At 40.4% G+C, this 27,554-nt stretch overlaps 1 protein-coding gene across 1 annotated transcript; it reads left to right on the top strand.

Annotated features, from left to right (window-relative positions):
- The first annotated feature begins 96 nt into the window (after window positions 1-96).
- prkci (protein kinase C, iota) lies at window positions 97-27,554 on the top strand. The gene is made up of 18 exons (XM_041948840.1): window positions 97-409; window positions 8,063-8,184; window positions 11,658-11,747; window positions 14,245-14,295; window positions 14,954-15,039; window positions 15,491-15,628; window positions 15,735-15,789; window positions 16,828-16,883; window positions 17,786-17,962; window positions 20,272-20,369; window positions 21,191-21,277; window positions 21,391-21,526; window positions 21,669-21,756; window positions 22,974-23,099; window positions 23,561-23,640; window positions 23,981-24,070; window positions 26,920-27,035; window positions 27,149-27,554. The coding sequence occupies exons 1-18, from the start codon at window positions 327-329 to the stop codon at window positions 27,234-27,236; spliced, it is 1,767 nt and encodes a 588-aa protein (XP_041804774.1). The 5' UTR covers window positions 97-326; the 3' UTR covers window positions 27,237-27,554.

Raw genomic sequence — 27,554 nt, 5'->3', positions numbered from 1 at the left:
TTTAATGGTCCATTTGTTGAACGTTGGTTTATATGTCTGTATGTCTCTATGCGCCACCCCAAGCATTCCAACAATGAACTAGTCCGTCGTTAGGCCTCTGCAGTAGGGAGTTGTTTGGCGGATCCCGCAAGTTTTTCTTTACTTTGCATGTTATTTTTGTTTCTCTGAAGAAAGGCAAATTCTTCGCTTTTATCATCATTTGTCTTGTTGTTTACTCGGTGTGTCGACGGACTATACAATCAAAGTGTTTTGGGTGTGGTACACAACTAGAGAGATAAAGAAGGAAGGAAGGCATCGGTGAGTCGGGACTGACCACAGCTGAGCTTATGATGCCGACGTTGCGGGACAGCACTATGTCCCACCCCGGCGAGAATTCCCACCAAGTCCGGGTGAAAGCCTATTATAAAGGGTAAGAAATTACCGTTTCTCCCGGCATGTCATCGATGTCGGTAACAAGCCAACTAGTGGCAGTTTAAGACTTGGAAAGGCGGCTAACCAGTTGGCTAACATTAGCTAACTCCGCTAACGTCTTGCTAATGTTGGGTGCAGGTTTAGGTAAACTTAACCAGGCAGACAGACAGGTGAAACTGTCCAGACGCGTTGTCAGTGTAAAGCCAGACTCTCCGTGTTATAGAAGAATTATGTCAACAAGATGGAGAAGTTGTGAAGTGGGTTGAACTCAGTCAAAATTAGTAGTTGGTCGTGCTAAAATCTAATTTCTGACACAGTTTGGAAGCTTTGGAGCTAGTCTGTCAGCTCAGCTAGCTAACAGTTGCTAGCAGCGGCTGTTCTAACGTTGCTAACTGTCACAGGTAGATGATGCCGACTGCGACTTCACTAGCCCATCTGATGAGGTTTACAACTGGCATGGAATGTTGTTATACACTGATTGCCATTGATTTCCCATTGGCAGTTTTGACAAGCTAATATGCGATTAAAGATTAATGGTATGATGTTCAGTGGTGGGCAAATAAACAACAGGAAATCATAACCATTACAGTATCGATGTCGAAACTGTCCCTGTTTAGGTAGCTCAAATCAAAGTTTTTGATGTTGATAGTCATCAGGTTGGACTGCCTGACAGTGTGAGCTCAAGCTGAACAGTCAGTTTCGTCTGGTATTGTCAAATATTTCACAGATACCGATGTAATGTTATAACACAACATGTCTTTAAAAACTTCACATACAGTTCGTCTGTTTCCTCATCTATTGGTGTTTCCTCTTCTGTTTTCCCTTACGGTAACCTGAACCTACAATGAACTCTAACTATGGCTACAGGTAGTGGTTGCTTTCATTATCAGTTGATCTTTTGATAGTTATTTTGATTAGCTGATAAATCTCTTGAGTCATGAAATGTCAAATAAATAGAGAAAATGTCAATCCCAAGTTCTAAATTTCCTGAACTTTGTCCTAAAAAGCAGAAACTAGAAATTATTTGAAATTTTTGCTTCATTAGAAGTCTTAAATAATTAATCGATTATCAGATTTGCTGCAGATTAATTTCCTGTCGAATAATTTATCAGTTAATTGATTCGTTGTTTTAGCTTTATCACTGATCAAGAATCTCTGTGGTAGCTAATATTAAACTAAAGTAAGCCCTTATTATGCCATGCGGAGAAACATTATTCAAAGCGGAAAGAAGCTTGGACGTAAGACAAACAATAGATTAAAGACACAGAAATATCAATGAATATACGATCCATCTCTGATAATGTCTTGTATGGGGTGTGGAGCTGTCAGTGCTTTGAGTTATTCTCATGCCAAGCCTGGCGCAGGCAGTTCAGCTGTTTTAGTTTCACACTTGGATTTGATGATGGAATTCATTGGTCACCAAGCTGTATTCATGACACTCCCTGCCCCACTGTCTGTTTGATGGAGGCAGTGATTGGAGCCCAGCCAAGACTTGAAAAACATGAAGGGCAAGTCACCTAAGCCAGACCAGTTGTATTTCTGACTGGCTTTGTGACACACCTCAGGAGCACTGTAATGTGTGCTGATAATTAGGTGTCATCTCACCGAACAAAGCATCTGAAGTATTTGATGAGGTTGCTGCTGAGGTATTTCAGCCATGTTGCCAAAGAGGGAATACTGTAAAATGCTCTCATTGTTTAGCAATCGGGATGCATTAAGCCAGGATGTCAAAAGTGTTTCCATTGTTTGTCTGCAGAAGATATGAGTGAGACATTGATGTGTTAGAAATACACCAAATCAATGTACTAGATTCATCCTACTGACAGATCAGGTATTGACCACATGTCAGTATTATTTCCCTGTTTTTTAAACAATGTTATAACAACACAGTCTTAAAATCTTAAATCTTCTCAAACAGTACAATTAAAATGTGCCTCAAAGAATGAATGAATGAATATCTATACTTACTAGTGATGTAAACATTAGAGATGAGTAAGGTGATTTATTGTTTGAAAAATAATCAGCAAAAATGTTAATCAGTTAATAGCTACAGTCATTTTTTAAACAAAAAAAGGTGAAAATAAAAGCTATAAATTCTCAGGTTACACCTTCTCAAATAGCAGGATTAGCTAATTTTATTTGTAATGTATAGTAAACTGAATACTTTCGGGTTTTCGATAAAACAAGACATTTGAAGACTTTATCATGAGTCATGATTCAATTTGATTATTCGATTAATTGAAAAAAATAAATGATGGTTTAATCAGCACAGTAATGAAAATAATGATCAGTTGCAGCCTTAGCAATTATGTAATGCTAACCACTATCCACCATGTGACATCAAGGGTTGAGACTGCAGGTTTCCTTTTCATCCTCATGCTACAGTTGCTCGTTTCACTGATAAGTTCTATTTTTCTAAGTGGTAAACAATGAAATCAGCTGATTTGTCCACCCTTTAAACCAGAAAAATGACCAAGTACCAAATTAAACCTGATCTTCTCAATGACCTTCGTCTGTGGCACTGTTTCAGCTTATCTATCTATCTATCTATCTTCGGTATAGTGTCCTTTTTGAGTCTATTCTCTCCTGTTTGCATGTCTGTTGTCAGTCCGGGCCAGCAACAGCCGACTGGTGTCAGCCTGTAGCAGTCTCAGCCTGTCACTGGCTCGTCTTCATTTTGCTTTCACTCAGGCTCACGGTCAATAGAGAAGGCTGCAAATGCACTGACCACATGACTGGAGATTGACAGTGATGCTGCACAATGGTAATGAATGGACTGCAAATAAAAAGCATAAAAGGCTGCAACTAACGATTGTTTAATTGATTAATATTCTGATTACTATAATAAAATTTTCAAAAACTGAGAATTGTCCATCCTGGTTTCCCAGCGCCCCAAGTGACATCTTGGGTTGTTCTTTCCTGCCCCATAAGATATTCATTTTGCCGTGATATAAAAAAGAGAAAAACAGCCTCAGCCTCAAAGTCCTCATGTTAAAGAAACTGGTACAAGCAAAGATTTGCGTTTTTGCTGGAAAAGTGACAATTATCAAAATAGTTGCCAGTTAACTTTGTTTTGATCTGCTAATCGATTAATCAACTTAACTTCTCAGCTCTAGAATGTGTAGCGATGTTGGGACCTCTGTGCATAAACCTTACACTGTCTCTGAATCGGAACATTGTATTACGCTCCAGTTACAGTCCCCTTTTTTGTAAAGTATGTAAGATTTAGGTGTACATTACAGTCACTAAAGTAACTAATGCTTGACAGTTAAATAGCTTTCCTTAGAGAACATGCCTAACTTGCTTCACAGATTTCCCTTGATTGCTTGTCACGTATGGTTTCCCTCCCTCAACCTTGATCCTGATCCTGCAAGTTGGCTCTGGAATGCAATAGTTGATGTGATGATGTGCCGATAGAGCACATTTCTCAAGACATTTAGTATTGTAATGTGATTAAGTAATTAATCTTAAGTAATATATGTGTGCATTCTAGTTTTCTTTTGTCATATGAATTGGTGATTCATACATACATTGATACATTGCTGATTTTATTTTGCCAGAATGGTCCATTCCTTTTTAAAACAAGACTAAGCGGGAGCTTCATAAAGAGTGAATGCATCCCCTGGTTAGTTGGTTAGGTTTGTAACCAAATATTTTTGTAGTTTTGGTTTAGGACATCTTTTGATTCTTCCTTCTTCTTGCTGTCTTAGTCCTGTTTGGCAATCAAGTTTTAAACTTTTTTTTGTTAGCCTTTTTCCAAAGAAAAAGTTAACATGCAACTCAAAGTTATATCTAGTTAAAATGTTGCTGTTTATACTGCAGCAGATTTTCTTGGAAAAAAAATTCTGTATGTCGCTGCCAGTGTGTCACCATGTCAGGCCAGAAAAACATTGTTTTGCAGAGTTGCCAACACCAACTAACACAGGGCTTCCAATGTGCCAGATCAGCTTGAGGATTCCTGTGCAAGGCATGTTGTTTGGCAGGAAACTGGGATTATACCGGCTTGACGGAGCAGTTCAGTTATTTTACTCTTTTGAAAGGAGTTGCTCTTCTTTTTCTAAGACTCTGCCATCTGCATCAGTGCTTCAAGGCTTGGCTTTGTTTGAAATATGGGAAGCGTTCCTTGTCTTGCCATTTACATTTGCTTTGAAAGCCCCTCAAGCACTGAACCACAAAGTCATACACCCTCACCCACCCATCAAATAGCACACATCTTCACTCATGATTGTATCACAGATTCTCAGGAGCTACCAACTTGCATGAGAAGAACTGTGTGTGTTGCAGCGTCCACACATCCTGCAGATTGTGTATAATACAGCTCAGGTATTTGCATACACGTGTGTCTGTCGTTACCGGTGACCTTGTCTCAGGCTCAGCAGGTATGCGTTTGGTTGGCTGCGAGGAGCGAGACTCCCTCCTGTTAAGCACCCTAGGTGGGTTGTGTTGCCTGGACACCACAGCATCCTGCAATCTGCGTTTCAGTCACCCTGGGCTTACTTGGGTGCAGTGGAATGGTTCAGGTGTTTTTTTTAGTGTATTGGATGTGTCTAGGTGGCTGTTTTGCTAACTTGAGCTTGACCATGTGCATTTCTGTATTAGCCTCAGTGTGTGACTTCAAACGTTAGTGTGTACGTGTGCTTGCAATTCTGGATATCTGAGTGCATGCTCTTGCGTTGTGTGAAAGTGTTGCAGGAGCCATACCCGTTCATGGCAGGCAGCGATGACAGAGAGATGGATGGTCCTAGGTGCTCAAGGAAGCCTAGAGAGGCGCCCAGACCCTTCTTTCTGCTTGAGTGCTCACCAGTGACGAATGGCTTCATACTGGGCAGATGGGGCTGCGGAGTCCTACTCACGGCAGTTCAGATGCCAGGGGCAGAGGCCAGCACTCCTCCTCATCCCTCTTTAATTTAGCTGTACTGTAGGACGGTACAGAGCAGAGGAATGCCAGGTCTGTGTGGAATGCCACTTCCTCCCAGTTACTCACCAGTGATGAGCTCCCAGTTGCTCACTGCAAAATTCTTCTGCCTTAGTCACAGCGAAGAATCACTCAGCTCAGTTTCCTTTGTCTAACACAATGCTTTTCTTTTTTAACCAGTGCAAAACCCAGAGGTCTAAGAAAACCAGTAAAATATCATAATATTTAAAATGCTTGAACCAAAGAATTCTCTGATTTTTTTATATTAAAAATGAGCTAAAGTGATAAGTGGATTGCTGCAACTACTGCTAATTTTTATTGATAAGATATAAGATAGTAAAATAGTTAACAAATCACAATTTCCGAGAGACCAAAAGTGATGTATTCAAACCCAAAGATATTCAGTTGACTGTCTTATGAGAAAGACCAGCAGCAAATCCTCACAGTTGATCAGGTGGACTCAGTCAATATGTTACATGAAAAATGAAAAAAAAAGAGAAAAGATTAATTGATTATCAAAATGTTTTTAAGTCATTTTGTATTCATCAACTAGTTGTTTCAGCTCTACTACAAAGCAGTTCAGAACCTATGAAACGGCCGTCCTAAAAAAATCAAAGAATCTGGGTGGAAGTATTTTGCATTTTTGCCTCTAATGTATTTTTTATCACTGTTGTAGTCTCTGCCACTTTCCTGTACCTGCTGCAGCTGTTAGCTGAGCCTGTTTCTGTGTCACAGACGGTGTTGTTTGAGGCACCTGAGACGTGGCTAAACTTTAACTACAGTGTAGACTCACAGTGTTTAATGAACACCCACGGCTCAGGTCCAGTTACATGTGACACCGTTACAGTCACCTGCTGGCACTAATGCACTGCCTGGATCGTCTACAGTCGCAGTGTGGGAACATTGGTGTACTGTTTATGTGTATCTTCATGCACCCTATCCTGTGATGTTATCAGGACTTTAGGAGGAAGTAGGGCTTCCATGCTGGTCCTAGAGGAGGGAACAGACTGTAGGAGAGAAACCGCCAGTCTTTTCCTCCCCCTACTAATCATTAACACCAGCAGGATGGAGGAAGAGGGTGAGAAAAGAGAGGGAGGAATAGGCATCAGTTGGAGGTTTATGTACGTCAGTTTATTCTTGCTCAGAGTGCTTTATTCATTCTTGATGTGTGATTTTTCAGACAAGACAGTTTTAATACGTGCTATACGGAAGTTGCACCATCTTGAGCCACACACCGTAGATGCTCAACAATAATGTGAAACTGAAACATCACCCAATAAATCACAGTCTAGTGAAATTTCTGTGTTTGCTCCTAGCAAGGACTGACCTCACAGTGACCTTACACACTCTGTGCTGTCCTTGGACCAGTACAGTAGATGTCCTTGAAAGTGTGTGTTGTTAACTCCATGTGTTGGGATTTTATCATCCTGCTGTAAAGCTCTCAAGTTGATGAAAAATGGGGTCCATCTTTGAGGATGGCAGTAAAGGGAGTGAGAGATCATTCTCCTTGTGGGTCATTCCCTGGCTAGTGGGATGGGTTTTACACATTACCCCCCTCTTTACTTTCCTTTTTACTTCACCTCTTTACCGTGCTTATCCTCTTGTTTCGGCTCATTCTGTCTCCACACTGGTTCCTGATACCGCACATGTAGACGCCTGAGCGCAGACCGCTGTCGCCTGCAGAGCTGTAAAAGCTAATGTGTGTACCATCTCCATCCCCCATCTTTGGGTTGTAAACACCACAGAGGCTGGCCATGGCTAGGAGCTGGCGACATCAATCCTAACGCCGGCATGAAATGATGACGGACAAATGATCCCGTCTACAGGGATAGATGCTCTCGGTCACCCACCACTACGCTCTTTATCCCCTGTCTCACTGTAATGTTTGAGTATTTGTGTGAACTGAAGAGACAGAGAGTAATATAGGCTTTTGACCGCTTTCTAGTAATTGATGGAGTGCAGTGGTGGACAGTGAGCCTTAACCAAAGCGGTCACAATACAATTCCAACCACCATCGCCTGTGATTCATTCTGCTTTAGTTTGTGGCTCTCTTCCTCAGTATTTTGCAGTCTTTCTCACTCTTGTTTTTGCTCTCTTTCTCCCACCCACAATCATGCTGCACAGATGAATGCACACACAAATGTGACAGACTGCGAGACTGTGACTCACACACAGCAGCTCTTGGGGAAAAAAGGACGCTGTCTCACCTCTTTCTCTCTCCATCAGAAGTCTGGCGTTCTCTAGAGTTTTCCTTTGAGTGCATCAGAGAGAGGGTTTTTATCTTAATGTCTGAAATTAACAATTGGTGCTGAAACAATCGGCAGATTAATCTGTTAGTCAGTTATCAAACAAAGCTACCAAATGTTCCCTGGTTCCTTGGTGTTGTCAGTGCTTTACATCAAATTTGCTGCCTGTAGAAGTTTCCAGAAAATAACATTTCTAATCCTATTTTTGTTGAGTGAAGGCACATTAACTAATAGAGTGGAGAAAAGTGTTTTCACATTGAGGCAAAATCTGTATGTATTTAACCAGTGCTGCCTTTTAAAATATGTGCACCTCATTACATGGAACTCATTAGAATCATTTATATGTAGCACAATGATAGGGTTTGCTGTCTGTCTGAAAACTAAGTCTATTGTGACTGCATGTAACTGATACACAACACAACATTTTATAATGACATTGACAATGGAAACATTTGAAAGTCAAATAAAATGCAATATGTCTTGTTTGCAGGGACATCATGATCACACATTTTGAGCCGTCCATCTCGTATGAGGGTCTGTACGGGGAGGTGAGGGACATGTGCTCCATGGACAACGACCAGCTCTTCACCATGAAGTGGATTGACGAGGAAGGTGCGTCTCCCTCTACCCTTTCCTCTCTATTGTGTACTGTTTCACTCCATCTGTACTCCAAGAGGAGGCGTAAGAGACCAGCCAGGCACGTGTCAAAATTAGCCCTACAGAAGAAATTTGTTTGCAAAACAAAAATCAGTCATGGTAACATATGACATCATTGAGTAAATTCAACAAATTTAGAGGCCATGGCCAAATTTCCCAGCATTTGGAGATGCCATGTGTTAATATGAACACACGCTCACATAAGCACACACTGTCTTGTCACTTCACTGTAAGACTCCGTCTTTTCTTGTCAGTCAAGAAAGAGTTGAGCCCACCGACCCCCACCCAATTCCTTTTTGTTGTCTGCCAGTTAGTCAGGCAGCAGTAATAGTGTCATAGGAAAGATGGATCTGTCACATCACTCTGCTCAGGATAAGGTCAGCCTGCCCAAACTCATTAGACTCAGATCAACTCGCACTGGTATCCTCCCACATACAATCACTGGAGTCATTAGTCTGTCTGAGAAAGAAAAGCTGCTTGATGGTCATAATGAAGTACTCTCTTCATGAAGTAGTCTCCATCCATGGAAACCACATACACACAGCTCTGCAATGTGAACTCACATCATTATCGCGATAATTAGACAATGTACCTGTATTTGATTATTTGGTAACCCTGGTTAAAGGTAACACATGACACCATCATGTCTGCGTGTCTTGTGACCCACTATGAATTAAAAGCTTCTAACAAAAGAATGCTGCACTTACTGCTTATCTCACATGTTATAAAAAGTTTAGTATTAATTAATGTAAACACAAGCAACAGTGTTTAATGAAGCCACAGGTAGACCAGTAGTAGCAGGCATAGATTCAAAGAAGACCCTGCCAGTTCAAACTGAAACCATTAATCAGTCAGAAAATTATTCTGTAACTATCTGCATAATAAATTGATTGTTTCACTTTAGTAGGTGGCACATCTTCAAATTGATATATGTGGCATGGTAAGGTTAATCACTAATGAAAAGAATTGGTGGTTGCAGTCCCACTGATAGTATATCAGTCACTTATTACACATACGGTATAGATTGATATTGGCATATATGGTTGCCAATATGTAGCAGGAAATTGCAGTACATTGTGTTAATTGTCATGTTTTTCATTGTTTGTCCATAGACACTAAATGAAAAAAGATCAAATAGGGAAACAAAAGATCCATTACGGTTTGTGTCCGATGAAGAATTAATCAATCTATTGTCTGTTACCATCTTTACTACTGAAAAAGAAAGATATGTTTCGGGTCGTTTAGAAACGTCGTCATTAGATAGTTTGTTTACCAGAGAGCAGTATCTCACCCGTAAAATGTTTGGTCCAGCATATTCTTGAGAACACGAATTTAAGGGGATTTTTATTGTTTCTGTTAGTTTATATGCTTTTGCACATAACAAAATGAGTCAGTATGTCAGATTTTTAAAACTGTCAAATACTGATTTTGATAGCAGACTAAAAAATCTTGCATCAGTCAGGCTATACTTCAGTGCACCACCTGTAAGATGGGTGCACCTGAGAAAAATGTGCTCCCTTACACCAAACCAAACCACACCAGGAAAAAGATTATCTTAAGAGAAGCTTACTGAACTTACTGGCATGAGGACAATTGGATTGGTGAGTGATTCATATCTGTACCTTTTCTAATGCACTGATGTCAATAAATTGTCTCTACCTGTCTGCATTTTCTCTGCAGTGTACACGGAAGTGGGTGTACACACTAATTTACAACCCATTTACAGCTGGTATTAAAGTGGAATCGGTATCCGGATATGTTGTCCGGATACCGATCTTGCCTTTGTGTTTACACTTTGTGCCACACTGAAGTGGTGGCAAATCAGCCCCAGATTCCCCTAAAAAAGTCAGACTTTTGGGAGTTGTTGAGTTTGGTCAAACTTAAGAAATTTTGGGAAACACTGTCAATACTGTGTCAGTTGTCCTGGCGTGTTTCAGTACTGGTGTGAAGGCTACTCTGTGACTGTGAAAATTAAATGCTTTGTTAACAGCAGATCAGCTGCACAGATGAGTGCAGCACACAGTTATTTATTACTGTATGCTCTTTATTTCCCAACTGTACTTGCTTCATTCTTCACTCCGTTTTGTTGAACAAAACATATCATAACATAACATATCTTTTTAGACTTTCAGGGCACAGAATAGAGGTATACTACTAATTCGAGGTAATCATAGGCATGTCGCTTTCAGCCTTCTAGCTTCCTCGCTTGCTGAATTTCAACAACCACCTGTATCTTTTTGTAAGCTAGAAACGATTATCTGTATGAACCTTATGTTGTCTATGGATGCCAGGATGCTGTACAGATTGCATTTACATCTACCTCAGATCCGAACACAGTGTGAGCCAGACTACCTCCAGATGTGGTCATTGCGACATGTCTGGATGCAGATGGCATGGTAATACCAGGTGTAAATGGGGTCTTAATGTTACCCTCATGAAAACTAAAACTTTTTGGTAAAGTAAAGACAGTGTGGGGCACCACATTTTACCTTTGACCTGATGATTGTCGCAGTACACCCGCTAGTTCTCTCTATTATCTAGATCTGTTATCTTAGATATACACTGTGTGTCATAGTTTCTGTTCTCAAGCTATGTATAAAACCAGCATTTTGCGGTTGTGATTAGTTAGGTAGAGCACTAAGAATAGAGTCGGTGACCTCATTGTCAGCTCACACTGCCTCTCTAAGTGTGTCACGCCAACACATGACTATCTGTCAATGATAAGGAAATAATTAGATCTGCGTCTGAGTGGTGTTTTATTGACTGACATTGATCACTGTACAAATAGGCCTCTACAATTAAAACAATTAAAACAATGTAAAATGGCAACATTGAGTATGTTCTCACTCACACCCACACCCACACACTTTTTCAGTGTTTACTTAAAGTTCACGTGTTGCAATTCATACCACACCAGCAACTGTTTGAAAGTTGCTTTCATTATTTGTCATGCTGCTCTACTGTCTAACTCACCTTTTTCACTCACAACCTTTTGCTCCTTTTAGAACTGGCAATGCAGTATATGAACCACTTAATTGTCTCTACTTCGTTACTGCTTGTCTTGTTATTCTTTGCTTTTAAAAGTAACCTGGCTATTGTTGGTTTTCTGCAATCACCTCATCTTTTTAAAGTGAAACTGAAATAAATATGTCTGATTCCACGGTAGACACATTTTCTTAATAATAATAATAATCTGTCCTCTCACTGTCCTGTCTGTCGAAATACTCTAAAATGTGATAATTATTTACAATTATATCATAGAGAGAAATTCATTCAATGTAAATGTGGTTCTACAGAAATAAGATAAGTGCAGAGGATGTAAAAAACATTCTCTGATTTCCGTTCTTCACCTGGTTTCTTCTCGTAACATGGTTTCTTGTGTGCATTTTAATGTGTGGACTGACATCTGGTATCTCCTGTGCTGTTAGGTGACCCCTGCACCGTGTCGTCTCAGCTGGAGTTGGAAGAAGCTCTGCGTCTCTACGAGCTCAACAAAGACTCCGAGCTCATTATCCATGGTGAGCTTTCAACTCACAGGATGTTCTCGTGTCCTGTGCCTAGTAAGATGCTGCTTCGCACCAGGTGCTTGGTCAGTAAGAGGTCCAAATGAGAAGCCTGCTATCGTTTGACATTATGTCCTACAATTAGTCCACTCAGTTCTCTCTTGAAAATTGACCAATCAAGTTTGCAGCATGACTGTATCATCCATTTCTGGTCCAAGAGCTACAGCAACAACACATGACTGTTTAGTAGTTAACTGCTCGCCGGCACAAGAAGTTAGTCTCGACAGCTAATATTAGAAGTAATCATGCAAAATGTTTTTATGTAATTCAAAATGTCTATTTACGAAGTCAAAGACAATTAATCCTTCACAGTGTTTTAGTATAATTCCATATATTCCTGGGGCTTGGTGAAATTTTCTACCTAAATACACAATAGTAATATAGTATTTTACAATATGCTATAGGTAAAAGGGTTACACACATATAGAATTTGGAAATTTTCAAAAAAAAATCTTCTAATCTAGCTCATCATACTAAAAAACATGTCTGCTTTATTCCTGTGTTTACAGACATTACTAATGTAAACAAATCCTGAACAGAAATAGAAAATTGTATTAATTAACATTATTTGTAGGTGTAACGTAGTATTTATGTATATCATTTTAAAAGAATCAGTTTGGGTGTGACTTGAGACAAATATACAGTATGCCTCAATCCTGGAAATGCCTAACACAATTTAAATTTATAAAAATATTTAATAACTTCAAACATGTAGACTTAAATATAAACTGTGACCATACAAATTAAGCAATGGGTATCTGGGACACGTACCATGACTTCACTGAGCCCATCATTGGTGATCCAGGATAAGGTATCATACAGCTGGTTATCTGCTGGCTCTATTAGCTCTCTGTATCAGCTTTATATCCAGCTATGAGCACGTGAAAGAGGCGGAGTTGTTAATTACAAGCGACATCGTCAGAACCATGACGGATGCGCTTAATTTGACTCGAGTTGTGGTACCTGCAGGAAAAAAATCTACAGCAGCGGTAAAAAGTGATATTCAACAGGATGAAATGTGATATAGTCACATAATTAGAACAGGAGAAGAATCTGTAGAAACACTGGAGATAATTTCCAAATATCAAAAGTAGGGCTATAAATAAGTGCAGTGATTATTGTATTGTACTGTATATTTAAGTAATGTAAGAAAAAATAGTTATTGATGAGATCTATCTGACTGATGTTGCATCTATAATGATAGGAGGTGATTAGTTGAACTAGATTGTGAAATCATCAACACTGTCAGGAATCCTTTTGGGAATTAAAGAGTCTTTGTGAAGTTAAAATGCAGCTATAATCTTCATTATGTAGTCAGTGTCATAAAATAACCCTCCGTTTGTTAGAAGCATTTCTTGGAACCCTGCAGCCTGGAACCAATTGCAGACAGATCAGGAATGCAAAATAGGCATTTAGATTTGATGTACATGGAGTCTGGGTTTTGTTTATTTGTCTGAAAATGGTTTTAATCTATTTTTTTATGTCAGGCCACGACATTGTGAATCACATCTATAGACTTGGTTTACCACAAACTTTTCTGGGTGTGATGACGAGCTTTTGATTTCTTTTCTCTTTTGATTTTGCTCTGTGCATTTACATTTCTATTTAAATCTGAACAGAGACGACTCAATACTGTACACAACAAAAAAAGCATCAAAATGTATGGTTCATGCTGCACTGACCTGTGAAAACAACATTACTTCCGCTGTCGACGTCTGTCTCCGGGCCCTTCAGCTAGTTCACGTCCTCGTCTGAGATCAACGTTCTTGACAAATAATTGTACAACTTCATGAATCTAGAGGTCAGGGCTAAACTCAGACGCAGGGTTTGGAGTGAGGGGCGGGGGATGTATATGTGGAGTTATACTGAATATTTGATTGGCAGGCTGTTTGTGTGTACGCCTGTAACCTGGGGGTAGCAGGGACAGGGGCTGTGTGGATAATGTAAAGTTTTAATCAAATCAGAGGTGAGGGGTCAAGAGTACAGTGGATGTTAGCATGACGGCAGAGGATGAACGGGGGTGGGGGGTGGAGGAGAGAATGTGACAGCGCCGCAGGGGGGTCGCCAGGTCTGCTCGTTAACGAGCTTGTCGGCTGTAGCCTGCGCCTTGGCACTGACTCACACTGCCCCCGTCTAGCTCGATCTGTCTCTCCCTCTTACACACATTCATACATACATACATGCATGCACACACAAATAATCTGTGTTGGCTTCGTTAAGATTGTGTCTTTTCCCACGTCACTGAATGTTGCACGCACACAAACGCCTCATAAAAACAACATGAGTGAATTTGATCACGAATTGCTCAAGGCGACAGGTTTGCTACAGGTGTTATTAACTGCGGTCATGATGAGAGGAAAAACACCCTAACATGAATACTGTCAGACTCGTCTCCCTTAGATGAAAATAAATGTAAATGTAAATGTAACTGCTTTTTTTTTTTGCTTCCTAGTGTTCCCATGTGTACCAGAGAAACCTGGAATGCCCTGTCCAGGAGAAGACAGTGAGTTAAACATTTTTCCTTCTTTAGATTTACCTCATTTGCCAGCTGGAGTCCAGAGAGAGAGACCTATATTTAATTTACATTTAAAATGTGAGACAACTTAAGCCAAGTCCTTTTCCCAGGAGAATTTCCGAAGGGCAATGATTCAGACTTGTGCACACAAATACTGCAAGGGTCTATAAGACTGTTGAGTTTATGGAGCGATGTTCAGAAATTCAAAGCATGTGGTTGAGAATCACCCTTCTTAAAACTGTATTAAAAAAATCTTCTAGAAAATTAAATGTGTGCTCAACCTATATAAATGATAAGGTGATAACGAAAAACAGAGGCTGCTTTTTTAAACACGTGACTACAGATTAAAAGCATAAAATTGTGTGTGACACATGTAGGCACCTACACATTTTATGAGTTTTGGAAAGCAGGACCTAAATTTGTTCTCTCAACCTAAATTTGTGTATGTGTAAGTTAAGTGTCAGCGGTGGAGCTCTTTGACAGGCTTATAAAGTGTCATATTCTGCACAACCACAGCCTTTGAAATTATTCCTGGACATCATTACAGACTCAAAATCTTATCGAATATTAGTTGAGTCCACACAAGCTTTATGTAGTGAAATCTATGCCATCTAAAGCAGGAGCCCTCCTTTTCATCTTTTCACAGAGTCTATATATCGGCGTGGAGCCCGGCGCTGGAGGAAGCTTTACTATGCCAGCGGTCATGCCTTTCAGGCCAAGCGCTTTAACAGGGTGAGACATTACACTGAATTTAGTTTCAACAGTATTTTGCACTGTAAGGCCCTTCACTGGTGTGCTTTCTTGGTTTTAAATGTTTCTTTACTATTTGTTTAGAATTGTATGTTTCACATATTTTACATTATCACTTTTGAATTACTGTAATGAGGGAAATATCTGCTGGTTTACAAGTCCATCCTATACACAGTGAACATTTCAAAGCTTAGTTACATATGTGTATTTAAAGGAGAATGAGACATCCACCGCCCTTAAGTAATTTGTCTTTGTATTGATTGATGGAGTAAGAGGGATGGCCGTGACACAGAATGATGGCTCTGGTTGTATTTGATTCTAGACCAGCAGAGCTACACATTTCAGAAGCCATCACAGCCTCTGTGTCATCTCCTGGAATATAATCTGTGGTTATTTGTGATGATAATGTGTCACCGTCTGCCCTCCTGAACAGCGAGCCCACTGTGCCATCTGTGCAGACCGTATCTGGGGCCTGGGAAGACAAGGCTACAAATGCATCAACTGCAAACTGCTGGTCCACAAAAAGTGCCATAAACTGGTCACAGTGGAGTGTGGCAGACCGATGATCCAGGTGACAAATGTCATTAGCTTAATGGTGTGAAGTGGATTGCTACGCTCCATGATCAGTACATACAGTACATATTCTGTTTCACATAATAGTAACTGTTGTTGTCTAGGAGCCAATGATGCCCGGCCCACCATCGAGTCCATTAGACCCAACTGAACAGCCAGGTAACACACACACACACACACACACACACACACACTCACTCATGTGTGCATACATTTCTAAAAGTATTTACAAATGTCAGACAGAAACATTGATAGCTCTTTCCTTGCACAAAATAAAGTGAAATTTGTTTAGATGCACATAAACTAAGAAAAAGCACACAATTCTATAAATCAAATTTCAGGTTCCTGTTAATTTATACATTTCTTAAACATCAGGGCTTCGAGTTTTTATTTTGTCCCTGTATTTCACTCTCTCACTTTGCCGTTCTTTTTGACATGAGGGCTTAAATTGACTCATTGCCTCAAAAGATAAGGGTGCACATATCTTTTATTTTTGTTATGTTATCGTCAACAAATCCAATTGGGGAAAAAAAACAAAAAACCTACAGTGCGTTAGTCCATCTCCCAATACTCTCTGACTTTCCCAGCTTGTGTGTGGCTCTAACCCACAAGTCACTTCATCGGTTTTGAAGATGTAAATCTTCAAAAACTATGTGTAATGTATAATTCCTGTTGATTCCAGTGTAGCGGTGGCCACCCAGACTACAAGTTGGTCACTTGCTTTTGGGGTTTACCTACAGCACCAGACTTAAGTCCAGTCAGGTGGTTGAGAGGCTGACTGGTATGAGAGAGCTTAGGATCCTTGTTGCTATTGTTGGTGAGGCAGTTGAAACTCCTTGCGCTATAAATACTCACTGGCCACCTGGGAAGTTCTGGGGTGCAATCATGGAAACACTGTTGTTTAAACCTGTTTTGAAATACATCTATGTTGAAGATGATGACTTAATGATATGAGACGATGTTTTAACAGTTATTATTTTAAATATTTGGGATTAGTTGTATTGTTAAACATACAAAAGGGTATTTTCTTTTCTTAACGAGCAGAGAGAAATTACTCCAACACTGCGGGGCTGTGAACAAAGCGTGTGACTGTCTCTCACCTACTTTTTCCTCCTTCTTGTCTCATCTCTTCTATTTTTTTCCTCTCTTGCCTCCCCCTCTCCTTCTGTCTGTCTGTCACTTTCTCCTCTCTCTCAGGCCCCCAGAATAAAGACTCCAGAGAAAGCTTGCCTTACGATGGAGAGGAGAAAGAGGTGAGAGAGAAATCTTTTCAAACGCTGCTGAAGTGTGACTCATAGTCTGTCAATCTGTCATGTTGTCTAGATGGATATGCATGCGTGCATGTGTGTATTTGTATAATTACAGAGAGGGATCAGTTCTGTTTGTGTGAGAGGGAGAAAGAATAAGATCACCTGTAATTGGAGGCAAGGTTTTGTTGTCTATAGAGAGCATGCAGACGTGGGCCCCCTTGCAGTGCTGTGGGTATTGATCCCTTTGGAGGAGCTAATAAAGTAACCTTTTATCACAGCTCTTAACACCACTGGCTGATTAATGGCCAGGGATGTAGTCTGGGTTTGAAGGGGGGTTGTTGGACCGAGCAGGAGAGCTGAAGATGGAAAAAGAATGGATCGGGTTGGACACAGATAGACAGAGATAAAAGAGGGCAAGCCAGATGATCTTATCTAAGGTTCCATGTCTGACTCTGGGGAGGGGGCTTGTCATGTGAATGGAGGTTAGATGGATAGATAGTGGGAGCAGTTCACTACAGAACAGATTACAGGTGAGGAGAGAAAGGAAGATAGGTGAAGAGATGTTGGTGGTAGTTGGTGGTGGTAGTCAGGTTTACAGAGAAGTAGGACCAATACAGCGAGTGCTTCATCTAATGGAGGCTAGATGACTATATTTAATACAAGTGATTACTAAGATTTACTGCGAAAAGGTGGTGCTGGTTTAAACCTCATTTACAAATCACCCAAAGGAAATCACACTCTTGCACAAACATAATCGCCAGTTCAATCAATGGTTCATTGAAAATCTTGAGAAAGGTTGATGGACCGAAGTGTTGCATGACAGATTGACTTTATGTTCATCACATTGTTGTCTATATGACGCTCTCTCATGCTTGGCGTCTCACTCGGCGTTAACTGCCCCCCAGGCACGGAGCAGTAGGGACACAGGAAAATCGCCTTCCAGCCTGGGCCTGGCGGACTTCGATCTGCTGAGGGTGATCGGCCGAGGCAGCTACGCCAAGGTGCTGTTGGTGCAGCTGAAGAAGACAGAGCGCATCTACGCCATGAAAGTGGTGAAGAAGGAGCTGGTCAATGACGATGAGGTAAACTGCGCTGATACCATCAAAATCATAGTGTCGGTATTAAGACGATTTGTAGGTCAGCTTTTGCCTGGACTCTGACTCGTTAGTGGGGTTTGATTAAAATGACATAGTTACTTTGTACAGAGTTATAATTAGGGATGGGTTCTGATAGCAATTTTGGGTAAAATCCCCACACTCATTAAGCTCCATGGTTAATGAATTCCTAATCAAATCACTCATTCACAATCTCTCTCAGATTGTCTCTTTTGCCTCTTTCCATTACTACAGGCATCTGCAAAGAATCAAAAACTGGTGAGGTATAAAAACACGTGCTAACAAGACTGACTGACTGAACATGGCAGACCACCTTAACATAAGGCAGGGATGTATTATGACTTAACCGCTCCAAAGTGAGGATACACTTCAGCAAAGTCGCAACAACTGTGACATGCGATGTCTGCGGGAGATTACTCACAAGTCCATGCTTAAATATTTGTCCACAGTCAGAGCTGTTAGTTAGAGCTGATGCCATGTGTGATAACTTGAACATGACGAGTGCTCTGACTCAGCCCACCGACAGTGTGTGCACTGTATTCTGCGACCCTGCAGATTCAGTGACCCGCAGCGTAGCAACAACTGTTTCGCTTTCAGATTCAATTTAAATGCACCGAGCATGCAGAAAGAAAATCTGCTTTTTATTTGGTTGATATTTGCTGAATGATAAAGTGGAATTAACATCATTTCCACTGTCTTGTCTTTTACAGTAGCTTTTATGGCTTGTGCAGCTGTGGCACAACTGTTTTCCCTCACAGCAAAAGGAAAAAATGAGTCAGGACACGGCTACTGAATGTCACAGAACACTGGCAAAATGTGTGATGAAAGCCTTTCATCACAGTAGAACCTCCTTGGTTTAGGGTATGATACTGGGGAAAATTGATGATTGATTCCCCACAAAACAAACAACCCAAAGTGATTCGATAAGGGGATTCTGAACTGGATTCACTTTTGATAATATGCTATCGAACCCCATCCCTAGTTATAATTTATAACTCCATAAAAAGACCACGCTGTGAATCAGACTTTTTGCATTTCTTTGTATTTATACGGCAGTTTGAAGGTGTGTTATAGTGTGAAATTTGCATTATTTGATATAACTTCAAGGACAAAAATCAGCTCGATGGTGTTCTCCAGTGCTGAGGTTTGATTTTTCACAATGACATACAAAGCAGCTATTAATCAGTTTTCATTATAGAGTAATCAATTAATTATTTCCAGTTGCTGGATTGTTTGTTATAAAACAGTGACAAATGCACATCTCTGTTTCCTAATGCCCAAGGGGATGTCTTCAAATATCATTTTTTGTCTGACCAACAGTCCGAAATCCAAACATATTCAGTTTACAGTGACATGAAATTGAGAAGCAGCAAATCCTCACATTGAAGAGGCTGGAAGCAGAGACTGATCTGTCTTTAAAAACAACTTAAAGAATTAATCAATTCTGAAAATATTTGTTAATGTTGATTAACTTATCAATTAATCGACTAATCACTTCAGCTTTAGATAATTTATGTAATCTTACAAGTGAATTCATGCATCTCAAGTTGCCATTTAGTTTGATATGTAATTATGAATGAAAAATGTACGAGGTCTCAAAAGCAAAGCTGTCCCTTTAAGTCTGTACGGTGAGACGATAACACAACACCTCCATCTATTGAGATGTGAGAAGGTTAGTTAATAGTGAAGTCATCAGTCTCTTGTCACTGCCGTGTATAATTAATGCAATTAACAGAATCGATGGGAGCTGTTATTCATAGCAGAATGAGTGTTTGTCTCATGTGATTGAATGTCCATCTTGTGTATCTTGTCTGAAACACTTTGAGCTAAGTTGACAGACCTCTTCCCAGCCATCCGTCTTTCCAAGAAGGTGTAGATAAACCATCATGTCATCAAAAATTGATTTCGACGTACACATGCAGCAGCACAACCAGAGGCAATGGGAGTAGTTAGCCTTGATTAGACGCACTTAGCGTGATTGACAAATTGACAAGTGCCTCTCGATCAATGGTGAAGTGTTGTGCTGTCCCTGCCCTGCCGGCGTGAGCAGCATCCGTGTCCAGACACATTATCATCCAGCCATCGATAGAGACCTGCTTCTGCTTCTACTGGCTCAGCCCTTTTTCTCCCGCCTGCCGTGCACATGAGTGAAACTCTATCTGTCGAGGATGGTCGATCAAGTACCGTGCTTATTCAGCTTTTATAAGTTCAAGGGTACTATGTCAGAATGATCTCTGATGGACTTTTGTGTGTGTTTTTGTGTGTTTCTCTTCCAGGACATCGATTGGGTCCAAACAGAAAAGCACGTGTTTGAGCAGGCCTCTAATCATCCCTTCCTCGTCGGCCTCCACTCCTGTTTTCAGACAGAAAGCAGGTGAGAGCGTCACATGGTTTATCCTAGGCTCGGGAACATCTGCAAGAATTTGGAAAAATAATCAGATATTGATGTCTTTCAAGAAAACGCATTAAAATGTCAATTGAGCAAATGTTGTGCAGTGTGATTGGCTACGTAGGACACCCTGTCATTCCAAGTCATACCCACATGACAAAATGGGTAATTCGTCAGCAAAACATTACAAAATGACACGCATGGGTGTGTTCTCACCTGCTGCTGCTGTGGTTACGGGATGGTGAAGTAAAAAATGAAGAGAACACTTTAAGGTTAGGGTCATGGTTAACGTTATGGGGAGATCCCTGTTATAGACCAACATGCAACGACCCCACAACTGTGACTACATTTGATTCTGAATCCTGATTGGTGCATGGTGATATTACCCCTTTCCTACTTTTCAATGTAGATCAAGGAAGTACCAAGCTGAAGAAAATTAGATTCGCTACTGAGGTCTCTCTAAAATCTTTTTACACATTTTGGAAATCCAAAATTTTGGAGATCTGCAAAATTCTTGACACTTTTGCCTGATGCTGAGGATGGCTGATCATGCCTCATTCCCTCCCTGGGTTTTTTCTTTTAGCTTTTTTTTTTTTTTTTTTTCAGCTACAATGAGATCTAGAGCTCTTGTGACATAACGAAATCCGTTCTAACTTTGGAAGAACAGTGTGTGTGTTCATTACTGGAAATAGGATGCTAATTGACAACATAGGTTTTCAGGTCTTTTAAAGGACAACAGCACTGAATTATGTTTTCACATTTAAAAATTAAAACAAAACATTTATAACATTTGCTTCTTTTCACAGACTCTTCTTTGTTATTGAATATGTGAACGGTGGAGATCTCATGTTCCACATGCAGAGACAAAGGAAACTGCCAGAAGAACACGCCAGGTACGCTGAAGCTCGTTGTCACACTGTTTTGTCTCATTTTAGAATGAGTAACATTGATGTCATTTTTTGTAGACATATGAAAGTTTTGAAAACAACTATGTCTCTTTTTTCAGATTCTACTCAGCAGAGATCAGTCTGGCGCTCAACTACCTCCACGAGCGGGGAATCATCTACAGAGATTTGAAACTGGACAACGTGCTGCTGGACTCCGAGGGACACATCAAACTTACAGACTACGGCATGTGCAAGGTGTGTGGTTTGCAGTTTAATGTCTATGAAAGATCGACACCACAATGCACTCTGGATAAAAGCACCTGCAAAGCTGCATAAGTGTCAGTTTACAACTCTCTGAGATGATCTCACAGCTAATGATGTTTTTTTGTTTTGGCAGGAGGGCTTGAGACCAGGCGATACAACGAGCACTTTCTGTGGTACCCCCAATTACATCGCCCCCGAAATACTCAGAGGAGAGGATTACGGTGAGGATTACAGCACACAAGCACTTACAAGAAAAGCTATCCATTCCTTTGCAATCGTGTATATATATATAGTATATAAGCATTATGTGGTGATATCTGGGATGCTTCTCTCAGTCATGATTATAGATGCTGACGTGGTGTGGTACCTGGGTTATCTTTACTACTTAAAACACCAACTTCAATTTAATATACTGTAAAAGCAGCAAATGTGAAAAATAATATGAAACTTACAAGGATGTTGTAGATGGAGAAAATAAAAAAATGGAAAAATTAGTCAATATATTTGAAAAAGTACAAAATAATCATGGAAGCTGTTGTGACATCCTGATCCTGAATGAATCTAAACTCATCGTGTTTTGGTTGGGAAAAAAAACACTGTGGTTAAGAATGACAATGTATGAATCAAGGTTTAATGTGTTGCAACCATTAGGAACAAGTGTGTTGTGAAGTGTTGAGTGAAATATCAGTTTCTACATCATAATCGAGTCCTACAGGTAAAACTATCTATAAAGACAATGCAATAAAAATAGAAAAAAAAGAGCTCCCCAGTTACCAGAAGAGGTTTAATAGCAATAAGTTCCATAGTTAAAGGATCTTACCAGTGTTTTTGCATGCTGTGCTCAGTAAAATATGTGTTTTCCTCAGGACATGTTGGTACTGTGCATGCTGGCTCACTGTCTCACTGTCATGACTTAATGGGACACTGAAATAGAACAAAGTCATTGGTAATGTTAGTAGTAACACCTGTGCTTTGCCTACAAGAGTGTGCAATGAAAAAGGCCTACAGAAGACTAAAACATTCAGGCTGAGCAGTTTATTGATACAGCATCTGAATTGCTGTATGTGCATGTGCATTATTTCTGTTGGATGCGCTGTAATAAGTAGACCACTGTACCCTATATAATCCATTTTGCTGCTAATAAAAAATGGAAACTAGCCAAGTTTGCTTTTTTTGGTGCAGTTTAGTTTATCTGACAGATAACATAGTTAGGCTTAACTGAATTACACATGTGCTGCTGGTTTTTTGCATGGGTCTTGCCTGCAAAGCCAGCGACCAGTTTGAATAACTTGGAGATTTATTTGGCTAGCTTGGTTAGCTAGTTAGTTTTTGGACACATGTTCATTTTGGGCGGCTGTTTTAAAACATCCTTCCTCCATCTTTGTTATCTTCTTGTCAGAAATAGCATTTGTAACGTACAGTCTGTGTGTTTCTTCAGGATTCAGTGTGGACTGGTGGGCGCTGGGTGTGCTGATGTTCGAGATGATGGCAGGCAGGTCGCCCTTCGACATTGTCGGGAGCTCCGACAACCCAGACCAGAACACAGAAGACTACCTCTTCCAAGGTAACATACATGTACACACACACACACAGACACACAACTGTAGTTTGTAACCAGAGGAAAAAAATAGCGCAGTGGAGGCAACACCTTTAAATTGACACCTTTCTAATGGCCACCAGGCACATGCCATCTGTTACAGGGAAATGTGTGAATGCATGTGTTGTGCATGCGTCTTTTTGTCTATCGTTATTTCATTGTAAATATGGTTTCAAAATGTGCCAGTGTGTTTTTTATCTGCCAGGAAAGTGATAGAATGGTTGGGAATTAAAATGTTAGCACTTGACAGACAAAGTCATATTTCCAGACACTTTTATCAAAAGACATTGACACTGAATTGAAAGGCTTCTGTATATATGTTCAACATGAGTTCACCCGACAGGATTGAACTCATAATTATATTAGCCTTAAGGGACCATCTGTCTCACCCCCCCCCCCCTTTCCTCTTCTCCTGTCACCTCCTGCAGTAATATTGGAAAAACAGATCAGAATCCCCCGCTCGTTGTCTGTCAAAGCCGCCAGTGTCCTCAAGGGATTCCTCAACAAGGTAGGAACGGGTCAGACAGGCCTGGCTCAATCTTAAACCGTGTTGGCTCCTGCTGGCCCCTGAGAATGTCATTATTATGGCTTAGTTAGAATCAACTGCCACCTCTCGCAGCCTTGCATTCGTCTTCCCTTCTCTGTTTCTCATTGTGTCTCACACCTTTTCACCTATCCATGATACTTTTTTACTTTTACTTGTCCCCTCATCTCTTTACACCTTTCTTCCACTTTCTCTCTTTTCTCACCTTCTCCACCTTTCTTGCCTGCCGTCTGACTTTCTGATTGGTGTGTTCCACCACCTTCTCTTGCTGTCTCTCACCCTCTTTTCATCCTCGCGCCCTCAGGATCCCAAGGAACGTCTAGGCTGCCACCCTCAGACAGGCTTTGCAGACATCATGGGCCATCCATTCTTCCGAAACGTCGACTGGGACCTTGTGAGTCATTCACTTTTATTCTCTCTGTGTTTCTGTGTCTGTCTCTCTTTAGCTGCTCTACCACTCATTCATTGACTTCATCACAATTTTCATCACAACCTCAAGGAAATTAGTATGTGCTGGTTGCCAAATAGGTCAAAATCAATCCATATTTTGATCCTGCAGGGAAGGAAAAACAGAAAGCTGCAACCAGATAGCAGAAGGTCAAATCTATGTGCACGAGGGCACCCTCTCTCTCCTGCCCTGCAGGCGTAGAAGCTCTGTTATTAGTGATAGCATGAGAGACATATCGTTGTGTGTAAAGCAAGAAGACTGACCACAGCAGAAATGGACAGACCAAGATGGGAGACAAAGATGGAAAGAAAATTAATAGAGATGTTGAGGTCTGGATGTACATTTCCTTTTCATTTGTCTGACAGGGAAATCATTTGAGCCATTAGATTGTAAACAACTGTTCACTGTCATAAAGAAGCCATTGATAAATCTAATTTCAGCTTCATTGTTAAGGAATTGTGCACTAATGAACTACACTAGGCTTTAGTGAAGTTCCAGTCATTTTGGTGGCATTGAAAATCTCATATGTTTGAGTACTTTCTTGGCTTTTGCTGTGGCTTGTGTGTGCGTTTTAGTGTAAATTGTGTATATTGTTCATGCTTTAAAACTGTGAGTGTGATTGTGAATGTGGAGCAGGGTGTTGGAAATGAACATATGGGCCTGTATTTACAGCAGCTTTTCTAGACAGATTGTAAAACACTATAGATAAGGCTGAGTTGGCATGAGTATCTTAAGCATCACAGAGTAACTCATGGAAATCCCACTGGAAGTTAAACTAGGACTAAAAATACTGGAGTTATTTATGAAGCTTCCTGTCCTCAGTTTCAGCGATGAGTAGTTGTAATTTAAGAGTGAATGGCATTCCTCTTTTATGACAGATGCCATAACTGTAAAATGAAACTGATGTCCTATAGTTTTTCTCAGTAGTTGTTGTGAGCTGTCAACACATTGAAAAGACTGACAGGTTGAGCTAGTCATAATTTTTTGTAGCCTTGCAGCTAACAGTCATTTTTCTTATCGATTAATCTATATATGTTTTTTTTCAGTTTCGATGATGAAATGTCAGAAAAGTAGAGAAAAACTCGCACACCACAAGTTTCCAGAGCCCAAAGAAGTGTCGGCAAATTGCATTTTCTATCAGGCTAATGGTCCAAAACACAGAAATATTCAATTTACCTTTATGTAATACACAGAAAGCAGCACATCCACACGTTTTAATAAACTGGAACCAGCAAACGTTTGACTTTTGTGCTTTAAACATAGCAAGAATTAAACAATTATTGAAATATTTGACCGTTCATTTTCTGTTAATTTCATAAGCCCATCTCTACCTGAATTTTCTTAAAAGAAAATAAAGTACAGAAAATCAGTTGTACAGAGTTAATGGCCGAAAATATATTTATCCAAAACATCAAAAATTAGATGTAATTACAAATTACATTGGATACCTTCTCTCTCAAGTTGAAGTTAGTTCTGCATGTTGCTCTGATTGAAGCCAATTCATTTTTTTTTAACATCGTATTTAAAGAAGTGAAACTTTTTGCTGTCTGGCATGATATTTTTTAAGGATTGAGAGTGTCTGCAAAGGTTAACATGTTGCAACAAATCTAATCTTGATTGCTATAATATAAATTAAACTGAGAGAAACGGAATTGACAGCTTGATATCAAGATATTGCCAAAGTCTTTGAAGAAAACAGCGTGTACTTCTGAAACTCTGTACACGCGTAAATGATCAGGCACATCTCATCTCCTCGGGCAGACAGGCAGACATGACCTTAACAAATGGACAGACAGACATGCACTGGTGGATGACGTGACAGACAGACAGGGCAGCTCGCCAGGGATCACCATGACCTCTTTTTCCCTGTTTGGTCTGGAGCAGGGACCCAGCAGTCGGTCAGAGTGTCTGGAGGGATCAGCTTACAGCCCTCCCACCCTCCAGTCCGCTCCCTCTCCCAACACGTGCACACACACACACACGCACACGCACACACACACACACACACACACACACACACACTAATTCAAAAGTCTTCTCTGCAGTGCACCCAATGGCCTGCAGGGGGGGCGATGTGGGTTTTTAGACAAGTCATGTAAAAATTGAGAGACAGATGAGGCACTGCGAGTTACCTCTGCACGTTGATAAATGCATTCAGAAGCACAGAGTGGAAGTAGATCAAGGTTTTATTCTTTTTAAAGAGATGGAGTCAGTGACTCAGCTGTGGTCTTTATTATTCATCCATGGAAATGTGTGGTGGGATGCTAATGTAAGATTATAGTGTCTTTTTGCTTGAGTTCTTGAGTTCAGTTTACAAAGATGACAGTTTGGGAAGCCCAGGCCAGATTACAGTTTAACCCTCTTGGGCAACAACTAACAATTAATTCCAGTGTCAGCTAACCTGCTGATTATTTTTTAGTTGATCAGTAAATAAAGAAATGTGAAAAATTAGCCTCATAATTTCACTGTGTCCAAATTCACATGGCCTTCAACGCTTGTTTTGTCTGACCAACAGTCTAAAATATTTAATTGATGATGATATGTGACAAGGAAAAGCAGCAAATCCTCACTGTTGAGAAGCTGTAACCAGAAAATTTTTGATGTTTTTGCTTGAAAAATGAAATATATCAAAGTAGTTGCAGATTAATTGTCTTTTGATCGATAGTTTGAATAATCATAGCAGGTGAAATTTTCTCCTCAGTTTAAATATTCTGAGAGCGTTCACATGTTTTTAATGACAGTGAAGAGGAATGAGGCTGCTGTGTTCCCACCTGATTCCTGTTCTGTAATTTCAGCTGGAGCAGAAGCAGGTGGTGCCTCCTTTCAAGCCCAACATCTCAGGAGAATTCGGATTGGACAACTTTGACGCCCAGTTCACCAACGAGCCCATCCAGCTCACACCTGATGATGAGTGAGCTCCCATTTTATTCTCTCTCTTTTTCATCCTATCATAATTTATATGTCATTTTCCATAAATTGATGCTACTTAAAAGAACTAACACAATTTTCTTTTGTTCGTTGCAGTGATGTGGTGAAGAAGATCGACCAGTCTGAGTTCGAAGGGTTCGAGTACATCAACCCACTCCTGATGTCAGCGGAGGAGTGTGTGTGAGAAACGCGACGCCTGTGCTCACATACACACCACCCACACACACACACACACACACACTCATGCACGTGTTACGTGGTGTTTCAGTGTCCTCAAGCTGCATGGTTATGAGACAACCTGATGACATCAACCTTCTGTTCGAGGGCCGCACATGCACAGTAGAACGCTTATTTGCCAAAACCAGTCTCACACTCAGCCATTTATAACCACTTGCCCTTAAGCCTACCTTCTTTCTTAATTATTTTTATATCATGTAAATCTGCACTGATATCAATTTTCTCATTGGGGCCTCTTTACCGGTAGCCAACGAGGCTACAGAGT

Source organism: Chelmon rostratus, chromosome 12, assembly GCF_017976325.1.
Source record: "Chelmon rostratus isolate fCheRos1 chromosome 12, fCheRos1.pri, whole genome shotgun sequence".
Classification (NCBI taxonomy): Eukaryota; Metazoa; Chordata; class Actinopteri; order Chaetodontiformes; family Chaetodontidae; genus Chelmon; species Chelmon rostratus.
Note: the sequence above shows the minus strand (reverse complement) of the source record. Positions and strands in the feature narration are given on the sequence as shown.

Excerpts from the sequence above, each read along its gene's own strand:
- prkci (XM_041948840.1), top strand. The coding sequence starts at position 327 with ATGATGCCGACGTTGCGGGACAGCACTATGTCCCACCCCGGCGAGAAT. Across the intron at positions 410-8,062 it reads GTGAAAGCCTATTATAAAGG|GGACATCATGATCACACATT; the intron begins GTAAGAAATTAC and ends TCTTGTTTGCAG. Across the intron at positions 27,036-27,148 it reads CAGCTCACACCTGATGATGA|TGATGTGGTGAAGAAGATCG; the intron begins GTGAGCTCCCAT and ends TGTTCGTTGCAG.